The 23,202-nt window shown below is 37.3% G+C and overlaps 1 protein-coding gene across 1 annotated transcript in view; it reads left to right on the forward strand.

Moving 5' to 3' along the window:
* The window catches only part of ELL2 (elongation factor for RNA polymerase II 2), a 79,722-nt gene that overhangs the window by 13,326 nt on the left and 43,194 nt on the right, over nucleotides 1-23,202 (forward strand). Inside the window, exon 2 of the mRNA XM_032156792.2 lies at nucleotides 5,827-5,874. Coding sequence (XP_032012683.1) covers nucleotides 5,827-5,874 — 48 coding nt within the window. The remainder of the gene's footprint in view (nucleotides 1-5,826; nucleotides 5,875-23,202) is intronic.

Below are 23,202 nucleotides of genomic sequence, written 5' to 3' on the forward strand. Positions count from 1 at the left end.
ACACAGTGAGTGATCAGATACAAAATAAGTGGTGTAGAGTTCTGTTTCTTCCTGTGGCATTTTTTTTTTTTTTTTTTTTTTTTTTTTTTTTGAGGCGGAGTCTCGCTCTGTCGCCCAGGCTGGAGTGCAGTGGCGCGATCTCGGCTCACTGCAAGCTCCGCCTCCCGGGTTCACGCCATTCTCCTGCCTCAGCCTCCCGAGTAGCTGGGATTACAGGTGCCCACACCAAGCCCGGCTAATTTTTCGTTTTTTTAGTAGAGACGGGGTTTCACCATGTTAGCCAGGATGGTCTCTATCTCCTGACCTCTTGATCCGCCCAGCCTCCCAAAGTGCTGGGATTACAGGCGTGAGCCACCGCGCCCGGCCCTATGGCATTTTTGAAAACATTCAAGAGCTGTAGCCTAGTTAACATGTTCTTTTCTAAAACTGGGATTAAAATCAGGAAAGCTTTTGAGGTTCTTTTAAGTATTTTTCTAGATTGCTAGATATCTTAAAAGAATTTCTGAGTAACAATGAGCTTAGTTTGCCCTGTTTGGATAAGTACATACAACTATTCCATAAATGAGTGTTTTATTATGTATTAAATAAAATGGTAACAAATATTTATGTTCTTTCACTATACATCATCCTTAAAGGAAATAAAAACTATTTTTTTCAGTTTTTAATCAGAAACTGAACTAAATTATACTTTAGTTTTTTTACTTTATGAAATTCATTTTCCTTGGAAACAAAATGCCAAAAGAACTGAGTGAACATTTAAGGTCTTTTAAATATTTAGCACTAGGGGGTAACACATTTCAGAGGCAAGAGAAAGAAAGAGTACTGTATTTGGAATTCAGAGAACTGGATTTAAGGCCCAACCCTGCTAATCACCAGGTCTGTGATCCTGAGTGATGTATTCTACCTCTTAGAGACTCATTATTTATTCTGTCTCTGAAATGGGGGATAATGATGCTTTCCTACCACCCAGGGCTGATTTTAGGAGGCTCACTTGAAACGATGGATATAAAAATGCTCTGTGCCATACATTAGAAAACTATGTAAATAAAAATTATTCTTGTTGAGGAGTCAAGCTGTATAGGTAAAACTATAAGCATGTCAAGAAGTCAAGTTCTAAATTCAGGGCATGAGGTAAAAAAAAATTGTATATAGTCAAAATTACTCTTGCAAGTTTCTAAATTGTTGTGAAGAATAGTACATATTGTCTTGTCTGTACAACCCTGAATAGTAATCTGCATATGTGTACAATATGTATAGTGGTATACTTCGTATATAAAGAGAATATATACAAAATGATTTTACAATACTTTTTTTTTTAGCTGAGCACGTAATACTTGTAAGTTACATATGCCTAAGACTCCTGTATCATAACAATCAGGAATAAGACAACCTATGAAAAAATATGCCCAATGTAGTGGAACAGTAGACGCTGGGATCTGGACAAACAGCTAATGAGATTTAACTCATAGTTACATAGTTCCAAGTTAGCAAAATGGTGGCACCAGAGTTTTGTTTGGCTAGAAACAGGTTTAACATTTTTAAATTTGGATTTCTTTCCTTTGGGCATTCATTTTCCAGGTACTCACCACTCCTTGTTGCCTTACATCCGTCTGTTCCAAAGACCTTTGGGTCTTTGAAGACATTGAAACATTGAGTGTTTGACTCCTGGTTTATCCAAAGGAAGGCCTCACTGAGGAAATCAATTTTGAGCTTGAATGTTAAGTAAGCAGTAACTATGGATTAGCAAAGTAGAGCTTGGGAATTTATGCCAGGTTGGAATAACAGGAAAGAGTTAGAGAGAAAAGTCTTTGCAAAACAAACAAAGGTTAACATAGCTGAGCTATTGTTGGGAGGAAGTGGAAGATGAACTTGGTTGATTCTGGTTGATCTTGGTTGTTAGCGGATGTGTTTTCTATTTAGTAGTTGGCTTTGTTTTGACAGACAGTGGTAAGAACTACTGTGGGCCGACAGTGGTATATGAGAGAGGTTCTGCTGGCTATTTGAACGATTTGGAAGGACTTCAAGGAAGGGGAAAAGCCATTATGTAGTTGTGAGGTGATAAGGGTCTTGCTTTTGAAATGGAGACTAAGAACTTAATTTGAGGGAGTTTGGGGCAGAGTGGCCAGAGTTGGCGACTGGGAGCCCTGGAGCCACGCTGGCATCATCTTTCTTTGGTGTCTAATATTCAAGCTTTCAGCACATCTTATCATTTTTCCTGGGGAATATCTGCCGTGTCCACTATCCCCTGTTAGCTGCAGATGCAATCATACTAATTTAGGCCTTTATTAACACTTCCAGGGTATTTCTAAAGCATCCACCCAGACTGTGCACTAGCTCACTTCTCCAGCTCTGCCCTGCCCTGATCCATCTCTCTCCATCTATTTTACACATGACTGAAAGAGCTGCCTTCCCCCAAAACACTTCTTTGAGCAACTCTCTTATACAAAAAATTGAGAGAGCCTCTAATTGTTTATCAACTTAAAGGCAAGAGTAAAACCCATCAGTGAGGGGTTAGGGAGGGGATTAGGGCAGGATATTTCAGAGTGATAAACTTTTTGAACAGAGTCATCCTGAGTTCTGAAATTTAAATTATTGCCCTATTCTGTAGCAAATAGAAACTAAAAATGAAGACACATTTTGAGGATAAGGAAAAATTAGGCAGGAATTTACAGGTCAGATCTCATCCTTGCTGTTGTATTTCAGGTGGGAAAGAAGCATACACATACAGACCTGCCCTCTGACCATACAGTGTCCATTCCTGTCTCCTTGCTTTTTTCCTCAGGGTATTCTCTCTTCTTGGAACTTACCTTTTCTAAACTGCTGTTCAAGAGCCACCTTTTCCGTAAACATTTATCTGTTCTAACCCGTACTGTCCTTTTTGAGAATTCTTACTACACTTCCCAGTGCTACTTAGCCTAGTACTTAATCATTCTCAAATTTTCCCCAACTAAAAGATGAACTCTCTGGCATGAGGGATTATGACCCCACACTCTTGAATACCCCATTAGCAGATGTGTGTGGAACACCAGGTAGTAGAAGGAAAGCAGCATGGCAAAATAGGGAGATTGAGTCTTGGGTTCTGATCCTGTGGGGCATAGGCACCAACTGTATTATCTCTAAGGCCTCATCTGGATTTGGAATCCTGTGATTCTAGTGGCATGTAGTATGTAAATGACTAATGGAATATGAAGTCGGGGAGAGGAGACTGTAAGTTAATTTTAAGGTGGCGAGCTTGGAGAACCAAGAGGATAAAAGTGCCTTTGCCAGAAAAGTAAGAAAGAGGTGACAGTTTGGTTGGGAAGGCTGGGGATGGGGGAATTAGTTTCGTATTTGCCGGTCATTGAGATTTGCTGCCATTGTGAGTTTCCAATGCAAAATGTCCTATCAGCAGTAGTAAGTAGCAGGCTATGGAGAGGTGCCAGCTGAGGAATGGAGAAGAAATTCAGAGTTATCACCCAGCAGGTTCGGTGAGCCTCCAGGATGAAGTGGATCTAGAAAGAGGAAAGAGGCACTAGCCTTTTGAAATGAAAGGTGTGATCAGAGAGCTGGGAGGACTGATGTCTCTAAGTGTAAGAAAGAGGTAATATCCAGTGGGGATATCAGCAATTTGAAAGCTGAGAAGTTTGCATTTATCTGACCAAGAAGAATCAATGAACTTGATGGAGAGAGAATTTCAAATTTCAGTGGTGAGCTGAAAACAACCTCTGAGTTGCCAGGATTCAAGGGGGGAAGTGTAATGAGCATCTGAGGTTATGTTCAGTGCTTCTGATTTGGAGGGACATTCAGAAAGCAGGGCTAATGGAAATATTGTGAAAGCTGGAACGTCAACCTGTATAATCTCAATTGTAGGGCCACCTTACTCTTCCACATGAAGAGGGGCTACCTAGGCCCCTATGGGCATGCTTTCATTACTTCAGGAAGAGTGAGTTTAGCCATGGAAAGTAGTTTGGGGGTGGCGTTTTTCACCTTAAGAAAGTTAATCTATATTTACATTTTCATAAAAGACCATGAATTAGAATGAAAATCTACTAAAAAATTAGATTTTAAAGATTCAGATACTACCTTTTTATTTTTCCTTTTTAAAAAGCTCACTTCTCCCACACCAATAAATGAATTTGTTACCCAGTAGTACTTAGATTCTGCTGATAAGTCTAAAGTTAAATGATCTTTTATGGTAGTAGAACAATAACAGTATCCATTATAATGTTTTCTCCAAGAAGATATTTGTTTATTCATTTTTATAAATAATAAGATAGCGGCCGGGCACGGTGGCTCACGCTTGTAATCCCAGCACTTTGGGAGGCCGAGGCGGGCAGATCACGAGGTCAGGAAATCGAGAACATCCTGGCTAACACGGTGAAACCCCGTCTCTACTAAAAATACAAAAAATTAGCCAAGCATGGTGGCAGGTGCCTGTAGTCCCAGCTACCGGGGAGGCTGAGGCAGGAGAATGGCGTGAACCCGGGAGGCGGAGCTTGCAGTGAGCCGAGATTGCGCCACTGCACTCCAGCCTGGGCGACAGAGCGAGACTCCGTCTCAAAAAATAAATAAATAAATAAATAAATAAATAATAAGATAGCTAATGTTACACTTGATTTTACATTCAGGTTGTCTGTCTTTTAAAGAAGTTCTTATCTTTATTTCTCTTTCTCTTTCATTTATTATAATCCCTATTAGTAAACTTTTAAGTCTGCAGAGAAGTTTTGGAAAGCATTTGGAAGTAGTAGGTGATGTGCTGTAGCTGAGGTGAGGAACATATTAGTGCCTCTGTATTTTTATTTGGGGTAGAGATGAGACCAGAAACCACTGTTTTTGTACATTGGATTTGAATATGAAGGTGTGAATAGTTTACAGTCTGATGTATTACCATTAAACATTACCCAAATCTGATTTCTTCATGGGTTTCTGTTGGCAATTTGGAAAAGCTTTCCCATAGAAAAATATGCTGGTGACTTTGAATACAGGAAATCATGCGAAAGACTGTGGCTGACACGATAACAGCTTTTCTTCTAAATGCACAACTCTATGATAAAATATTGAAGTTATCAAGAAGAAAAAGCTCATAATAAAAAACACTGATCTAGAAATTACGTTCTCCTGGTGAGAATCGTGTGAGAGAACTGGTAACGTGTTTGGCTCTCAATTAAAAACAAATCTCTGATAAAATGTGAGAAAATGGCAAACAGGTTTATTCTCAAATATTTAATTTTATATTTCTAGCATCCTGATACAGTATTGCAAAGTTCCTCCAATTATCTCTTCCCTCTTCCCACCCCTATTAAAAATATACCAGGAAGCTATGCAACAATACAGTTTTTCTTAATGTAAAATTGAATTGGTATGCTAACCATTTTTTGCCAAATCATGTTGGTCAGTTTCAAAAACATGATTAGCTGCACTGCCAAAAAATATATTTTGTTTGTGTGGTTCAGAGAGAAGTGTAAATAGTGTGATATTGTTCATCCAAGGCATCTTAATATAGTAACATGCAAAAGAAAGTATATAATGAAAAGAGATTTTCACACATTATGACACTGACCGAATACATATATTTCCTTTCTTTCTTTCTTTCTTTCTTTCTTTCTTTCTTTCTTTCTTTCTTTCTTATTTTTTTAATAGAGATGGGGGGGTCTCACTGTATTGCCCAGGCTGGTCTTGAACTCCTGGCCTCAAGTGATCCTCCTGCTTCAGCCTCCCAAAGTGCTGGGATTAGAGGCATGAGTCACTGTGCCTGGCCCAAATAACATAGATTTAAAGTTTAAACATTTAGTTCTGTGTCGCAGTAACCAAGGTTTACCTGTTTGTTTCTTTTGTTTCTTTTAATAGAATTTAATTCCTTTTCGACCTTCAATTCAGTTCCAAGGACTCCATGGGGTGAGTACTCTTATTGATTTAACAAACAAATCTAATGTTCTTGCACGCTATTCAGCTTTTAAAATCCGTTTTCAGTTGACCCTTTTATTATAATCAGCCACTCATACTGTGAGCTTTGTGACTAAATGAAAATTTCTGACATCTTTAAGATGCTTGAGTTATGTTATTTTCTTAACTTACTTTTTAAAAATTCATATATGGTTATTGATACTGACAGTGTTTTTTATCCATAACATGGATAATTGCATGTTTGCACCTTTTTATTGAAGTATAACGTACATCAAGGTATTATGTGAGTATGTTTTATCACAGCTTAACATTCATAAGGGATTATTTATTTCAGGCAAGTTATGATTGTGATTGCTTTTACTATTAACAAAATGTTGCTGTGTGTGCACTTTTTTAAGTTGTATATACCAGGAAATGAAATATGTAAGTAGAAATTGAGTTTTTCGTATATACAGAATAAACAAAGTTTTCTGTGTATTTTATTACTGCATTTAAAAGCGCAATAAATGATAATGCCTAATAAAATGGACCTATGAATTTTGTCTTTATGATAGATGATAAAGTTTACAGGAGCAGAATCAGTACTTTAAAATTATTACTATTAATATTTCATAGTAATAAAATAGTAGACTCAATTATTCTTTTTGCTTCTTCATTTAAATTAATATGTATTCTATGTTTGCCTCTATATGTTAGCTATAAAATGGAAATTTGTAATATCTGTAAATGGATTTTTAGAGCTATAGAGAAAACATAAGCTGAGGGAGGAACATTCTTGATTATTGTAAATCTGCAGACTTCTGAATTTTTGTTATGTCACAAAATGCAAAAGTGTCAATTTAAATAAATAGTCTTTCTAACCTTTATAACTTGAAAACAGTTCAAGAGTCAGATTAATTACATCATTCAACACAGACCAAGAGTACTTCTAAATGTGTTTTGTAATGCTTACTTGAAGGAGATGTTTGGATGTCAGAGTTTTGCTTCTACATGACAGCTTTACAATGAAGTCCTGTTTTTCCTCTTCAGTGACTAAGTGTTCATGAATGGGATCCTAATTGGAATAAGTATTCATCTGAATTTTGTTGTATAGCTTTTTAGTAGGTAGTCATTAGCACATGCTGATTTTCTATTTGAGGGCTTAGTTCAGGTGTTTATTTAAGGCTTCTTGAGTTTTCCTGCAAATTTTAATGGCAGCAATAATACCTGAAGAGATGTGCCAGGGTCAGGCCTAATTCTACCAGCCCTGGAGGGCTCCATGGATTTTCACTAAAGGATTATCTTGGGAGAAGAGGGCTAGAGGAAGAGTATAAGGTTTGAGCTGCATTTCTCTTACTAGGAGCAGCAGGGTTCTGGGGCTGATGCTTCCCTTAATTCTTTCTCCTGGGAAATGCAAGTAAAGGATATTTTCTAAGGAGGCATCAAGTTATGCCGAAACCCTAAATTATAGGGCACCAATATGTGCAGGCTTCCAAACTCTCCATTCTGACCCTTGCAGTTTTTAGCAGTCTAGGAGGGAGTATGGTTTTCTCTAGCATACTAGTTGCCCCTGGGCCCTAAGCAGCATTGCAAAGCAGGCAGTTTATATTTGAAACCTTAGACCACCTTTTCTAAATTTTCCTACCTATGTCCCCCTGTAGCTTTCCTGTCCCATGTGTCCAAGTGCCCTCAGTTTATCTTTGCCTGCTCTACTTTCTCTTCCTACTTTATTCCTTGCCTTGGTGTAGTTCACTGATGGAAGCAATTTAGATATAAATGACTGATGGGTTTAAATCTTAATGGGTGTTTGAATTTTAACAGATAAGCTTTTTAACCCAAGCAAATGGTGATTGGATTTGGTAGAGTAGATGAGGAGTGGAGGTACTATAGACTGAGAGCTATAGGATGTTTGATCCTACCTTGCTTATTCTGTCTCAACCCCCCACTCTTTTCATTATTCTAACTGGGAACAAAATATATGGACTCAGCATTGTTTTAGAGCCTGCAGCTGCATTCCATCCACCCCTCCCCCCTTCTTTTTGCAGAGCTCTCCCCAGCTCTTTGGGACTTAGTAAAAACAAAGAGTCATTACTGGGGAGAGAGTGGGTTGGCACAGCCCACAGGGAAGACGCAGGGCCACCGATGTGAGGGTCTTCTGTACACTGCTCCTCTGTTTTTCTCAAGAGCCATGATAATTTAACGTTGCCTTGCTGATTGCTTTAAATCCTCTCTGAAGCAGTATGCTTACAGATTTTTTTCCCATGTGGAATATGTTTAGAGCTTTAAATTAAAAGATTTAAATTTAAATTTTCCACAAAGGATACTTTTCCTTAATGAGAAATTTTATTTGTCTTTTTACATCAAATATGACTGAAAATGTACCTTAACTGTCATTATACTGTCATATATAGGCATATTTGAAGTATAACTAAGCATTGTTAAAATATCATTTTAAAACTGAACATATAGTGTTAAAGTCATTTTCTGTTTCCCTGATGAGACTCACACTAAGCACTGCATGGTTATGCTCTTCCTTGTTACTAATTATAAGATTTTTTTTCCCTCAGTGATGTTTTTAGAAGGCCAGAATTTGGGTCTTGGCTGGTTAGCTTTTAAGCATATTTGCTTTTGTGCCTGAACATGTTCTCTTAGGTTGAAGTTTTCTTCTAAATAAATGCAGACTGAAATATTAAAGTATAGCAATATGCTGCTAAAGAGTAGAAATTCTGAAAGTCGTTGATTACCTGGATTTTTATTATCACTGTTGGGCAGCAGCCTTTGTAGAATTAAAAATATAAATTGTGACTTTCACTGTTCATTCTACCCCTGTTCCTTAATGGAAAAAGGTGCTCAGAAAATTAGATGGTCATTGAAGGCATTTTCTGGATTCAGAAAAATGAGGAAATATCTATGGTAGCAGTTGATTCTCATTTCTAAACTCATGAATATCAGGAGGTGAATAAATCATCCAAAATTGCTTTGCTGGTTCTGAAGAGTGTGAATCAACCAATTCTCACAGTTCCAATCTATACCTAAGATACTTACAACTAAAGGTTTACTAGGATTATAAATCTCTCTAGAACAGCATATTTAAACAGAAATGGTAGCCGGTAGATTCACATGGGCTACTGCATTGTGATCTTCAAGTTACAACATTCAGAGGGTTATAATGGTATAATGCAGCCAATTTCCAAAAGCAACATTTTTATTGTGAAGTAAGCTTTATAAAAATCAAGATCGTTCTATCTACTGATCTGGTACTGAAAATGTGACAGGTGAAAATTTTCCACAGATGTGTTTCAGTACATTTTTAAAAACTAAACTCTGTATTTGCATGCTTGTTGAAAGTTTCTTGTCTAAAGACACACAGTTAATAGAGGCAGAGCTGTAACTACAGTCTTGGTCTTCACACTGCTAGGGAGAAGTTCTTCCTGCCATACCTTAATAGCAGTTGTTACTGATGCAGTTACCAACCAATGTAATTGTTCTAAGCAATAAACTATAAACAGGTAGCCTAATCAATGAATGTGTTAATAGGTTTATTGTTCTGCTTTTTTCTTATTCACTGTGCAAACATTCTTTCAGCCTTTACTAGTGCCAAGTGCTTGTTATGTACTTTGTGTGAAAAGATGCAGGGATGGGCATGGCATGGGCTCCACCCTCAGAGAACGCACAGTCTTAACAAACACATACAGACTAATACTTAGAAAATAATTCATAATGTAGGATTCATTCAGAACCCTCCACTCAGAAGTTCTATGGAAATGGGGGACTATCAGGAACAAGGCTTCTATGTATATTTTTCATTGGTATGAAATAGCCTTTTAAACAAGGGTTTTAGTAGATACAAAATGTCACATCTTGGCAATAGGTGTGTAAAATTCCAGAAGACCTATTTAGGAACTGTGTGTATGCATGTACACACACACAAAGGTAAGTGTGTGGTATGTTATAATTGAGATAAAATCTGAAATGGCAAAGTTTTCAATAGTGAATAATGCCCACATCTGCTGGCATGTGGTAGCCGTACAAAGTGGACTTGCCTCGGGCCTCAGGGACTCATGTCCAGGGAGTGATTTCCCCAGGGCAGTGAGAAATAATGCTAACTTTGTCACAGTGTATGAGATTCTAGACCTCGGTATTAACTCAGTATTTGTTATGAGAGTATTATTCTTAAATTCTTTCTAATTTAGTTGCTTACTTTCAGACTCAGCAATCCCAGAGGCTTTAGAAAATAGTTTTACATAATTTTTAGAAATAATAAAATAATAATTATTTTTTGAGACAGGGTCTTGCTCTCCACGCTGGAGTGAAGTGGCACAATCACAGCTTACTGCAGCCTTGAACTCCTGGGCTCAAGCAATCTTCCCTCCTCAGCCTCCCAAGTAGCTAGGATTATAGATACACAGCCATGACTGGCTAATTTTTTTTTGTTGTTGTAGAGATGGTCTCACTGTGTTGCCCAGGCTGGCCTCAAATTCCTGGCTTCAAACAATCCTCCTGACTGGGCTTCCCAAAGACCTGGGATTACAGGTTTAAAGTACCATACAGGGCCTAATTTTTAGAAATCATGTTTAAGAATTTAAGAAGAGGACTGAAAATAGAAAATATTTTCTATAAGTACCATGCAGTATCTCCTGTGAAACACTGAGTCACACACACTTTTCCCAGAATGAACAAGGAATAGCCAGCCAAACAAGTTCTAAATGTATGCTTTCTAAAAAGGCACAATGACCTTCCAAAGATGAAATTGGCATTTACTGGTAACTTTAAAGGCTTGAATAATGCTATAAAACTCTTTCAGTAGAGTCATTAAACAGAGGGTTGGATTTTTCTTCTCGTTTTTTTATCCCCAAACTTAGCAAAGCCTTCAGAGATATTTTGTTAATTATTTATTTTACTTTGTGGGGGGTGTGGAGAAGATTGGGTTTGAAAAACTAAATTATACAGTATTTGAAGTTAGTAGGCAATTTCAACCCCCTTGAAAATGCTTCCTGCAGACTGTCCTTCCCTACCCTACTTGGTTCCTGGGGAAGCAAAGATAACTGTCGGCTTGAAATATGCAGCAAAGATAAACATAAATCCCCAGCACTGCCATGCCTTCTTAGATAATATGCCTTCCCTCCGACTTCTTTCCCTTGACGTTTTGGTTTGGCTAGCCCACTGGTTTTTGCCAAGGGTTGTGTTTAGTCAATCGGCTCTGAATGTTGCCAACTAACAGCTACCTTGATACTCTTGGCTCTGAATATAATTAATACTAGAAGAATGTTAAAATTATATTTCTTTATAATGGTAGTTCTGTTTTAATTTTTTTAATATTACAGTGGTTAACATGCATAGATATCATCTAATACTTTTGCTGAATTACACCTCTTTAGCCACATGTTAATTTACTAAGGTGTTAATAAAATAGTAAACTACCTAATTTTTAAAAAATTTTAGTTTTTATATATACACACACACAACACGTACACACACACTTTTTTTTTTTTTTTTTTTTGAGACGGAGTCTCGCTCTGTCACCCAGGCTGGAGTGCACATTTTTTAAAATCTCATTTTACCCAGGAGATGGGCTGCCCCTGGGAATTCTGGAAACTGCATATTTTCTCACACAATAATTGAATCATACTTTGAAACTATTGTAAATTGACCAGAGGACCCAGTCTAGGCCACCCCTTGCCCTTGAAGAGCTCAGAATAGCAGAGGGTGGGAGGATAACTTTGATTGTATGTTTGTGGTGCCTGAGGAAACTATCTCAAAGTACTCACGGATCATGCCCTTACACAGGCCCCACTGTGAGTTACAGCAAGACAAGCCCCCCAAAACATGAGCACAAACAGGGGTACTCACCCTGCTCTGTCCTTCACCAAACTGCATCATTTTGGAATGCAGTAGCTGGAGCTATAACTAATATCTGAAGCTACCACAATTGCCATAAATTGTATTCTTAGCAATGAATTAAGCTTACTGCCTTCACTTAGCAAACATTTGTGAGTACACGATGTATACCAGGCACCATGATAGACAGGTAGACACTGTGTAGACAAGGTAAAATAGCCCGTTTGTATTCTGACATTATCTGTTTGTCAATAAAATTTGTCACTAATTGGCTTTGCTTTTTTGTTTCCCACCAAAAACTGAACTTGTAGAATTGAGTTATTTATATTGCAGGCAGTGTCACTTTAATAGTACTCATGCTTATTTAAGCTTGGAAAATAATATTTTACCAATTCTATGATACTTTGTGGTCCCTTAAATTTAACCATCCCTTACTCTGTCATTTATGTTGGAGTGCAGTGGCTCAATCATAGCTCACTGCAGCCTACTGGGTAGCTGGGACTATAGGCACGCATTACCACACTCAGCTAATTTTTTAACTTTTTGAAGAGACACGGTCTCCCTATATTGCCCAGGCTGGTCTCCAACTCCCGGACTCAAGCGATCCTCCCGCCTCAGCCTCTCAAAGTGCTGGGATTACAGGGGTGATCTACCACCCAGCCCCACCTTCTTGATGAGTTAGGTTTCACCTTGGAGATCAGTGCTTCTTATCTATAAAATTTCCCTGGAGAGCTATGATGAGGTTTGGAAACCTGGACTTAAAACAATTTTTTTTCCCCAGATTTTCTTAGGATAGCTCGATTCACTGTCATAACAATGTTTGAAGAATATACATATATATAGGTACGTATACATTCTCTTCTCAGAAGCTTCATGACTTCCATCAATTTCTGGGTAACCTGACCTCTCTAATGTGAGAAAACTACATCAGTAAATGAGTGGCCTTCAAATACATTTACAAATAATTCACAGGCAAAACTGTTTTACATCACATAGCTTTACACATATAGATGTAGACATTCACACAAATGAAACAAAAGTTCCACAACATAGTCTTTACCCTTACTTCATCAATGTACCCTGATATTTTCTATTCTATTCTCTTTCATTTGAAAAGAATCCTAGTCACAATCCACTAAATTAATGCCATGACCTTCCAATGGGTCACAATCTATTATAGCTTACCAGACATGGTAGGAGATTATCAACTGTTTAAAAAATTTTAGCCAGGGAGTCATGTGGTCAGGTTTGCATTTTAACATGCTTCTCCAATGGCTGCCTTGACTTAGTCATTCCTTATACATGGGATTCCTTACATATGGGAGGAGAAGAAGAAGAAGAGATAAGGATGGCTCTGTATTTATTACTTGAGCGTTTGGTTAGGTGGTGAGGCCATTATTCAAATCTAAAATAGATGAAAAGAGCAGGTTGAGACAGGAGACATGGGTGTGTTTGGTTTGGAACATGTTATCCATGTTCAGGTTACACTCCAATCCTCATTCTATCATAATGGAGCTGCCCAGGGGCTATTCCCATTGGAGAATTGGAACAAAAGGATTTTCAAAAAGCAACTCCAAAGGACATTTTATTGGGTTTAATTATACCTGGAACTTTAGTTGTAAGGAGAAAGAAAAGGTAGATTTACAGATGAAATTCTGATGTGAAGCCCTATTTAAAGAGTAATTTTTTTCTAGCTGTTAAAGAATACTGGTTTACATATGAATACTGAAAGCATGACTATTGTTACTTTTAATTACTAACATTTAGGGAATTTGAAGCTCCTTTTGTTAAATTTTGCCCAGATTAATTAAGAACAATGACAGGCTAATAGAGATTAAGTGTGGTATATTCATTTAGTGGAAGAGTATACAACAGTGAAAAGCAGTAACTTATAACTCTAAGCAGGCAGAAGAATACATACGGTATGATGCCGTTTTTATAAAGTTTAATAACAGGAATAATCAGACAATCTATTTATAGGTTTACATATGTGATAAAATTACTAAAAACCAAAAAAGGGATGACAGTTATGAAAATGAGAACAGTGGTTACCCATGAAGGGAAAGGCAGGCAGAGGGAAAAGGAGAGGAGTATGGGTGGATGTGTTATTGCTCACATTCTAGTTCTTGAGTTTACAGGTTCTTATTATGACATTGAACTTCATAACTATCAAGCTATACTTATTTTGCAGAAACAAATATGTTAAAAGTTGTTCTCATTATCATTAAAGATAATTTGTCATCTTTATGGGTTAAATAAGAAAAACCAGAACATGTTTCAATAGATGCCAAAAAGGCATTTTAAATCTGTATTTCCTAATCGTTCGAGAAACATAAAAGAAATTTTTGGAGATGCCAAGTTCAAATATGACAAGACTCTAAGGAGAAAAACTGGATATTAAAGGTTTAAAAAAACAAGTTGACAAGGAGAACAGAGAAGGCAGGTCTTGTTATCTAGAGCTAGACACCAGCTAATATCTTGCTAGTCAACTACTTGATAGAGTTGCTTTGTCATCTATCAGTGGAGAAAGAAAGTTTTCTCTCTGTCTGTGATCTCTCTCTCCAGTGGAAAGAAGGTACAAGCAGAGTTGCTGGTGTTATCAAGGGTGTGGGAGTAGAGGCTACTTTCCTTTCTGAGTTAACACTTGATGTTCTGGAGCAGTGGCATTGTAAAGTGTCCTAGGAAAAAGTCCAGTCTAGAAAGGACAGATTAGGGGAATGAAAAGCAGCAGTTGGTTGAATTTTAAAAGATGAGGTTCTTAGGGGGCTTAGGGAATAAAACTCAGAATGCAATAGCCAAGTGATTAAAGAACTAAATTGGGCCCACATCAGTAGAGGGTTGGTACCTAAACAGCCATAGGAAAAGGCAGTTCTCTATAATACATGAAAAGCCTAGGGTTTAATAACCACTTAGTAAGTTATGTTATGGATATCTTATTTTAGAGTGAGAATATAAGGCATAGCCATATTTATGAAGGTAGTAATACTCTAGTAATCAATACTTAGAAGTTTTTGTTATGACTAATCTGAATGCTTTTTAGTTTTTCCTTAATCTAGTCATGTTGGTAATTTATAAGTCAGTTTTCAGATTAGGAAGGGGAAGGTATTTGAGGGTGTTCTATTTCCACTGAATAGTAAGATGATGCTTACTTAGATTTCCACAGCTATTTGAAAGCTCTGTATTTGACTATAACGGAAAACTTTGTTAGGGATGCTTGATGTTTTGTGTTTTGTTTCTAAAGGAAGACAGTGTTTTGTTCCTTCTTTAGAAAACTTGAAGAATAGAATAATGCATCCAGGATTAATTTGGGATAAAGTCTTTTACTTTGTAATTTCTGATTCTGTAAAAAAAAAAAAAAATCTCTAACCTCTTTCAAGAATATTTAAGGTAATTGAGTCAAAGGGCAAGTATCAGTGATAACCTAAAATCTAGTTATTATTTTTATGCAGCCTTTATTGTTTTTCTGATTGAAAAACAAAGTGATTAAACATTTGTAAAGTGTGTAAAATACATATAAGAATAAAGATGAGTAATAAAAGGGTCCCTAATAGTGAAAAACAGTTTTATTCAATTTCTTTCTAGTCTTTTCTTCTTGCTCACACATGCATTTTAAAAATTGCAGTCTTAGTGTGTTTATTGTTTTATATTCCTTTTTTAATTTAGCATGTATCATGAGCATTTTCCTATGTTATTAAATAATACAAGTTGCTTTTAAATAGCTACCTAACATTTCATTTTATGGATGCACTATCATTTAGCCATTCTCCTATTACATGTATGGTTTCTGTATAACAATAATGGTATGATTAAAATCTGTATGCATAAATTATTATTGCTATCTTTATTTCCTCAGGATAGATTCTTAGATATGGCATTTATTAGGTCAGAATGCTTTTAAAGTTTTCAATAACTGTCGCCAAATCATTTATCCCATCTGCATCCGCCACCCCTAGAAAGCTGCTGCTGCCTTATATTCCCACAGCTGTTCGAAAGTGCCAGTCACATGGGGTTTTCCCCAGCCAATATTGGATACGTGTTTTTTGAATTTCAAAATTAATCATTTGATAATGTTTAAAAATTGTTTGATGGTGTGATTTGTTTGATTATAATCTGACATGAGTAAAATACTGCAATGTTTTAAGGTAGCGTGAAGTAACATCCAGTGCCTTGTTGTCTCCATCTGGTATTGCTAGAAGGAGTGGTTTTGAGTTTTTCATTCCTTTATACTATTCATGTTTTCTCCCAATATGGTGGGGAGAGTTTTTATTTTAGTAGTTCATGGACTCCCTTTGACAAAATTACTCTATTTCTCTAACTTTTGAAAATAATTATACTATTTATATAACTTTTTACATACTGTATTTTGCTCTTTTGACATTTTTCTTTACCATTGTTTGTGGTCGTAATCATTTAGTGCTTTTGAATTTCTACCTTCATCTTTAGATGCCTGTCTTCTTTAAAAGAACATTGCAAACGTCTCACAAAGCCTAGCGGTATGGATCTCTTTTTTTCATGGAGCAATGCTGTGAGTTATTGGCCAGGGGATAAAATGTTTTACTACTTTATATAGTTTCATTATTTTAGAGGGACTCTGTGGTGTGTGGTTCTACCTCCTAGCAGAATTAAATAACTATCTAAAAGATAAGCAAAAGTATTGTAATATTAGTTATTCAAATATAGTAATTGCCTTAATTACCCATATGTAAACCTTTGCCCTTTTTTGCCAAAGTGTCTCTTTCTCTATGTGAAGGCATAGGTTTGATGGCTTTGCCAATAGCCTAACCATCCTTAGAAATCTTTTCGGTCCTATATTTCTTGCAATTATAATCAGTCTATCTAAGAAACTTGACAGGCGCTCCTATTTACATCAGACATGCCAATCTCTTAGAAATCAGAACTGTAGTCTCTAATTTAGCTCTTGATATGTTGTGCATATCAATAGCTTTATACATGTGAAATTAGAAATAGTTTTATTTTCTTTATAGGCTTGAAGAAAATTAACAAACAAATTTGACTTATGAAAACTGAATAGAGATAAATTTTATGGAGTAAACCAGACTCTGCCTCAGGAATGCATTTTCAGAGTAGATGTTCGGAAAGAGATGTATAAAAATTAAAATACTAGATGTTTGGTTCATTTTTAGGGCTACCTATAGCTTGATACAAAAAAAAAACACCCCACAGACTTTAATGAAGTCTTTAGACTTTATGAAGACTGAATGCTTTAGAGTCATAAAGTTGTGATTCCCATGAGAACCCTTAATTCTATTTTCTTTGTTTCTTTGTTGTGCTGTAGCTAGTATCTGGGACTCTAGGAATCTGAAAGCAGCATTTTTTTTTTTTTTTTGTGGATAGGGCACTTGTGAAGCAGTGTTTGCTACCCTTCTAGAGGAGCAGCAGGCATCTGTAATTTTTCAGCCTTCCATGGACACCTGTTTTAGCTGATTCATTCTCATACCTTATCTTTCTGTATTTTGAGTTTGAGACAGTTGGAAATATTGCTAGTTCTTTTCATTATTTGTTTATTTTTTCCAGATACCTTATTTGCCTTCCATTTACACTAACACTTAAGATTTGACCCAGAAGACTTGTAGCCCCTTATTTTTCTCTAAATTATGAAGATTCAGAATGAATATAGTCAACTTTTGATTATCCGAAGAGCTTGTTACCAGAAATTACTTTAAAAATCAAACATCTCATTATAGTAAGGAAGGCATGTGTGTGTTAGAATCAAACAGGTCAGAATTGGAGTGGGAGCTCCCCAATATTGTCTTGGTATTATTAAAGCAAACATTGTTTGGCACTTACCGTGTACCAGGCCTTGTGCCAAACACCTTAGATGGGTTATCTCTAAACTTCACATCAGTCATATGAGGTGGGTAATATCATTATCTATATTTTACAAGTATGGAAACTGGGGATTACTGAGGTTATTTGCCCAAGGTAACACAGATGGTAGATTCTGGAGCCAGAGTTGGAAACCAGGTAGTTTGCTCCAGAGCCAATGATCTGGCATCCTAGATGTAGTCCATTAGGGCTCTCTCTTTTCATCTGTTTGTAAAAGAGAAGTTTTCACTTTCTTCTCAAACCATTGAGAGAGGAACAACTTGGAACTGGAAGTGCAAAGGGAAAATTCTAAAGAAAGCATTTTAAAAAAGAGAAAGAACAAGAAAGCAGGACACCATTTCCTGCCTTTGGTATTCTCCAAATAGTTGGCACCAATTCTCATAAAAAAAAAAAAATGGCACAAAATGGTGCATATTTTTACACACTTTTGTAATGTTCATTTAAGATTTGACTACAATTTTATTAATTAAAATGATATACCCCAAATATTGTATGTCTTGTTGCTGTTTCTCCTTCTTTAGCATAGACTGTGGTCTTGTGCCTTTGGTCCCCAGGGAGGACTTTACCACAGTGGCTGCCTCAGCAATTCCAGTCTCTCATCATTCCTTCCTTAACCAGAGCATTTCTGAGTCTGTTTGTAGTACATGTTGGGTTTCCCTGTATGATTTATTTTGAAAAAAGCATGTGGTAACTTTACCTAAGAAAAGGCTCAAAAACAATTGATTTTGAAAGCAGAGAATTAAGAGCTAAATATACTTCTAAATCTATATGGAAATATTCTGCAGACTTAACTATTGTTTGTCTTATTGGACTTACAAGTTTCCTTGGTGACATTGATTAGGTTGGGGTGAAACCATGTATTTTACAAAATCTAGGGCTTGGGCTTTTTGAGACTTCTGTTAACCTTGAGGACTTGCAGGTGTCAAATACCAGTCTCTCCCTAGATTTACACAACTGCTGCTGACTGCAGTCATGAATTCTAAGCCCACTTACATTTGCCAGCAGTTCTTCCTGGCATAATGCATAAGAACGTTGCTCAAGGCTCCAGGGTACAAGAGGAGATTGGCAATGAATTGGAAGTTGCCATTCATATTTAAGATTTTTTTTCCTTGTAGAATTCAGGTTTGGGCTTTGTTTCTGAGAAACCATTTTTTAAAACAAAATTCTGCTTCCTACTTGACAAGAATTAATGAACTTAGAATTATTTAGTATGGTTACATTCTAAATTCTTTAAAAATACAAAATGGTTTTAAAGAGGTTGGGTCATACTTTCAAATGGAATTTCGTGAAGCCAGAGTATTCGGCGAGTGTTTTAATAAAGACGAAGATACTTTTTAGAAAGAAAAATGTATAATATGAACTTAAGTCCCACAAACCTAGGAAGCCACTTGGCCTAGGTTTTGGGGTTAAACATAGCACAAGAGAGGTTAGAAACTTTCTCATCCTGACATTTGTACCACACAGCAGGCAGCTGTGTGGGGGTTTGTTTGTGTTTTTTTAACCCTTCCTTTCATCTTGTTATTTATTTTTGCCTTCTCTGGGGAACCCTGGTTCTCAACAGATTCTTAAGTCATCTATTTCAAATCCATTTATAATTTTTTAGTATCCCTGACATAAGGCACCTTCTGAGTGAATTTAATCTAATTCTAAGTTTCTTCAGATAAATCTAACAAATATTTATTAGGTATCTACTCTACTGTGTTTCAAACAAATATAAAAGTGGGTAAGACCGGCCGGGCGCAGTGGCTCACACCTGTAAGCCCAGCACTTTGGAAGGCCAAGGTGGGCAGATCACGAGGTCAGGAGTTTGAGACAAGCCTGACCAACATGGTGAAACCATATCTCTACTAAAAATATAAAAATTAGCCAGGTGTGGTGGTGCACACCTGTAATCCCAGCTACTCAGGAGGCTGAGGCAGGAGAATCGCTTGAACCCAGGCAGCGGAGGTTGCAGTGAGCCGAGATTGCGCCGCTGCACTCCAGCCTGGGCTACAGAGCGAGACTGTGTCTCAAAAAAAAAAAAAAAAAAAAAAAAAAAGTGAGTAAGACCGTGGTCCTTGCCTCCAAAGAACTCACAGTCTGGTGGGAGAGAAAGGCAAATAAATGAGTGAGTACTTAGCATATACAATGTAGTGAAGGCAGCAATAGCAATGAGCGCCTAGATGTGAGGGGACCATGGGGACTCAGAAAGCGGGCTTCTAAACGCACCTCGCTGGGAAAGCAAAGGCTCCTGAGGGAAGGACTCCTAAGCTGAACTCACAGATAAGTTAGCATGAGCTAAGGCAAGAAGTGGGGACACAAGAGTAGCATGTTCCGGCACCCAGCAAGCACGGTATTGCTGCTGGAACATGAAATACAAGGTGGAGATGAGGCCCAGTTAAACTGGTTTAGTAGCAAGAGTGCTGACAAGGAAACTTATATATACTATTTTTTTTTTTTTTTTTTTTTTTTTAGAGGGGCCCCTTTTTTATTTATTTATTTATTTTTAGGTCTTTTTTTTTTTTTTTTTTATACTTTAGGTTTTAGGGTACATGTGCACAATGTGCAGGTTTGTTACATATGTATCCATGTGCCATGTTGATTTCCTGCACCCATTAGCTCGTCATTTAGCATTAGGTATATCTCCTAATGCTGTCCCCGCCCCCCCACCCCCCACCCCACAACAGTACCCGGAATGTGATGTTCCCCTTCCTGTGTCCATGAGTTCTCATTGTTCAATTCCCACCTATGAGTGAGAACATGCGGTGTTTGGTTTTTTGTCCTTGCGATAGTTTACTGAGAATGATGTTTTCCAGTTTCATCCATGTCCCTACAAAGGACACGAACTCATCATTTTTTATGGCTGCATAGTATTCCATGGTGTATATGTGCCACATTTTCTTAATCCAGTCTATTGTTGTTGGACATTTGGGTTGGTTCCAAGTCTTTGCTATTGTGAATAGTGCCGCAATAAACATACGTGTGCATGTGTCTTTATAGCAGCATGATTTATACTCCTTTGGGTACATACCCAGTAATGGGATGGCTGGGTCAAATGGTATTTCTAGTTCTAGATCCCTGAGGAATCGCCACACTGACTTCCACAATGGTTGAACTAGTTTACAGTCCCACCAACAGTGTAAAAGTGTTCCTATTTCTCCACATCCTCTCCAGCACCTGTTGTTTCCTGATTTTTTTAATGATGGCCATTCTAACTGGTGTGAGATGGTATCTCACTGTGATTTTGATTTGCATTTCTCTGATGGCCAGTGATGATGAGCATTTCTTCATGTGTTTTCTGGCTGCATAAATGTCTTCTTTTGAGAAGTGTCTGTTCATGTCCTTTGCCCACTTTTTGATGGGGTTGTTTGTTTTTTTCTTGTAAATTTGTTTGAGTTCATCGTAGATTCTGGATATTAGCCCTTTGTCAGATGAGTAGGTTGCAAAAATTTTCTCCCATTCTGTAGGTTACCTGTTCACTCTGATGGTAGTTTCTTTTGCTGTGCAGAAGCTCTTTAGTTTAATGAGACTGGTTGGCTGGTTCAACATACACAAATCAATAAATGTAATCCAGCATATAAACAGAACCAAAGACAAAAACCACATGATTATCTCAATAGATGCAGAAAAGGCTTTTGACAAAATTCAACAACACTTCATGCTAAAAACTCTCAATAAATTAGGTATTGATGGGACGTATCTCAAAATAATAAGAGCTATATACGACAAACCCACAGCCAATATCATACTGAATGGGCAAAAACTGGAAGCATTCCCTCTGAAAACTGGCACAAGACAGGGATGCCCTCTCTCACCACTCCTAGTCAACATAGTGCTGGAAGTTCTGGCCAGAGCAATCAGGCAGGAGAAGGAAATAAAGGGTATTCAATGAGGAAAAGAGGAAGTCAAACTGTCCTTGTTTGCAGATGACATGATTGTATATCTAGAAAATCCCATTGTCTCAGCCCAAAATCTCCTTAAGCTGATTAGCAACTTCAGCAAAGTCTCAGGATACAAAATCAATGTACAAAAATCACAAGCATTCTTGTACACCAATCACAGACAAACAGAGAGCCAAATCATGAGTGAACTCCCATTCACAATTGCTTCAAAGAGAATCAAATACCTAGGAATCCAACTTACAAGGGATGTGAAGGACCTCTTCAAGGAGAACTACAAACCACTGCTCAATGAAATCAAAGAGGATACAAACAAATGGAAGAACATTCCATGCTCATGGGTTGGAAGAATCAATATCATGAAAATGGCCATACTGCCCAAAGTAATTTATAGATTCAATGCCATCCCCATCAAGCTACCAATGACTTTCTTCACAGAATTGGAAAAAACTACTTCAAAGTTCATATGGAACCAAAAAAGAGCCCGCATCGCCAAGTCTATCCTAAGCCAAAAGAACAAAGCTGGAGGCATCACGCTACCTGACTTCAAACTATACTACAAGGCTACAGTAACCAAAACAGCCTGGTACTGGTACCACAACAGAGATATGGATAAATGGAACAGAACAGAGCCCTCAGAAATGATGCCGCATATCTACAACTATTTGATCTTTGACAAACCTGACAAAAACAAGAAATGGGGAAAGGATTCCCTATTTAATAAATGGTGCTGGGAAAACTGGCTAGCCATATGTAGAAAGCTGCAACTGGATCCCTTCCTTACACCTTATACAAAAATTAATTCAAGATAGATTAAAGACTTAAATGTTAGACCTAAAACCATTAAAATCCTACAAGAAAACCTAGGCAATACCATTCAGGCCATAGGCGTGGGCAAAGACTTCATGTCTAAAACACCAAAAGCAATGGCAACAAAAGCCAAAATTGACAAATGGAACTTATATATACTATTAAGAAGCTTACATCTACTACTGGTAAGTAGTAGGAAGTCATGAAGAAATAAATGACCCTTGAGACTGACAGAGTCATATTGACATTTTGTAAGAATAGTTGTTGATAAAAACTGAATGATTAGAGGATGGCAGCTGAATGATTAGATGATGTGATTGAGAACGGTTCAAAAGTGGAGGCTGAAAGCCAAGTTGTCCAAGCAAAAGGTAATACTGAGCCAAAGCAGAGGAAAGAATATACATTTAAGAAATGTTTCAGAAGGAAAAAGCAGTAAGTCTTACGATTTGGATATTGAGGGGTGTAGAGTAGTGTGAGAGAGAGGAGTCAAATTTCACTCATCAGGATGCCAGTAATCTCAGCACTAAATGAATGATGGCTTATTAACTGGGCAATGTGGGAGGGTGGAAAGATTTAGGAACGAGATGATAATTTAGTTTATATCAGCTTTGTATATTTAAATTTTGGAAGGGACTGGTTAATAAAACAAAAATGAAATGCAGCTTTATGATAAGTTGCTGAACCCAGTGGGAGGTTTTAGTTTTTGCCACCAGAGAAGAACTTGTGGCTTAGCCCAGCCATGACTGCATTTTGAAGAAACTATTTAGATTTTCTCAATGGCTGTCTCACTTCTCTTCCAAAACCACTTTGGCACTTGGTTCAACTTTGCATTCATTTTTAAACAAAAGTTTTTGTTCTCTCATGCTCCATAGTCTGTATACCTTTTCCCTGATGCAGTATCTCTAGTATTAATCTGCTATTTCCATCTTTCCCCTGCCAATAACTGTCATCACCCCTTTTTTCCTGG

This window comes from Hylobates moloch, unplaced genomic scaffold (genome assembly GCF_009828535.3).
Source record: "Hylobates moloch isolate HMO894 unplaced genomic scaffold, HMol_V3 SCAFFOLD_6, whole genome shotgun sequence".
NCBI classification, from domain to species: domain Eukaryota; kingdom Metazoa; phylum Chordata; class Mammalia; order Primates; family Hylobatidae; genus Hylobates; species Hylobates moloch.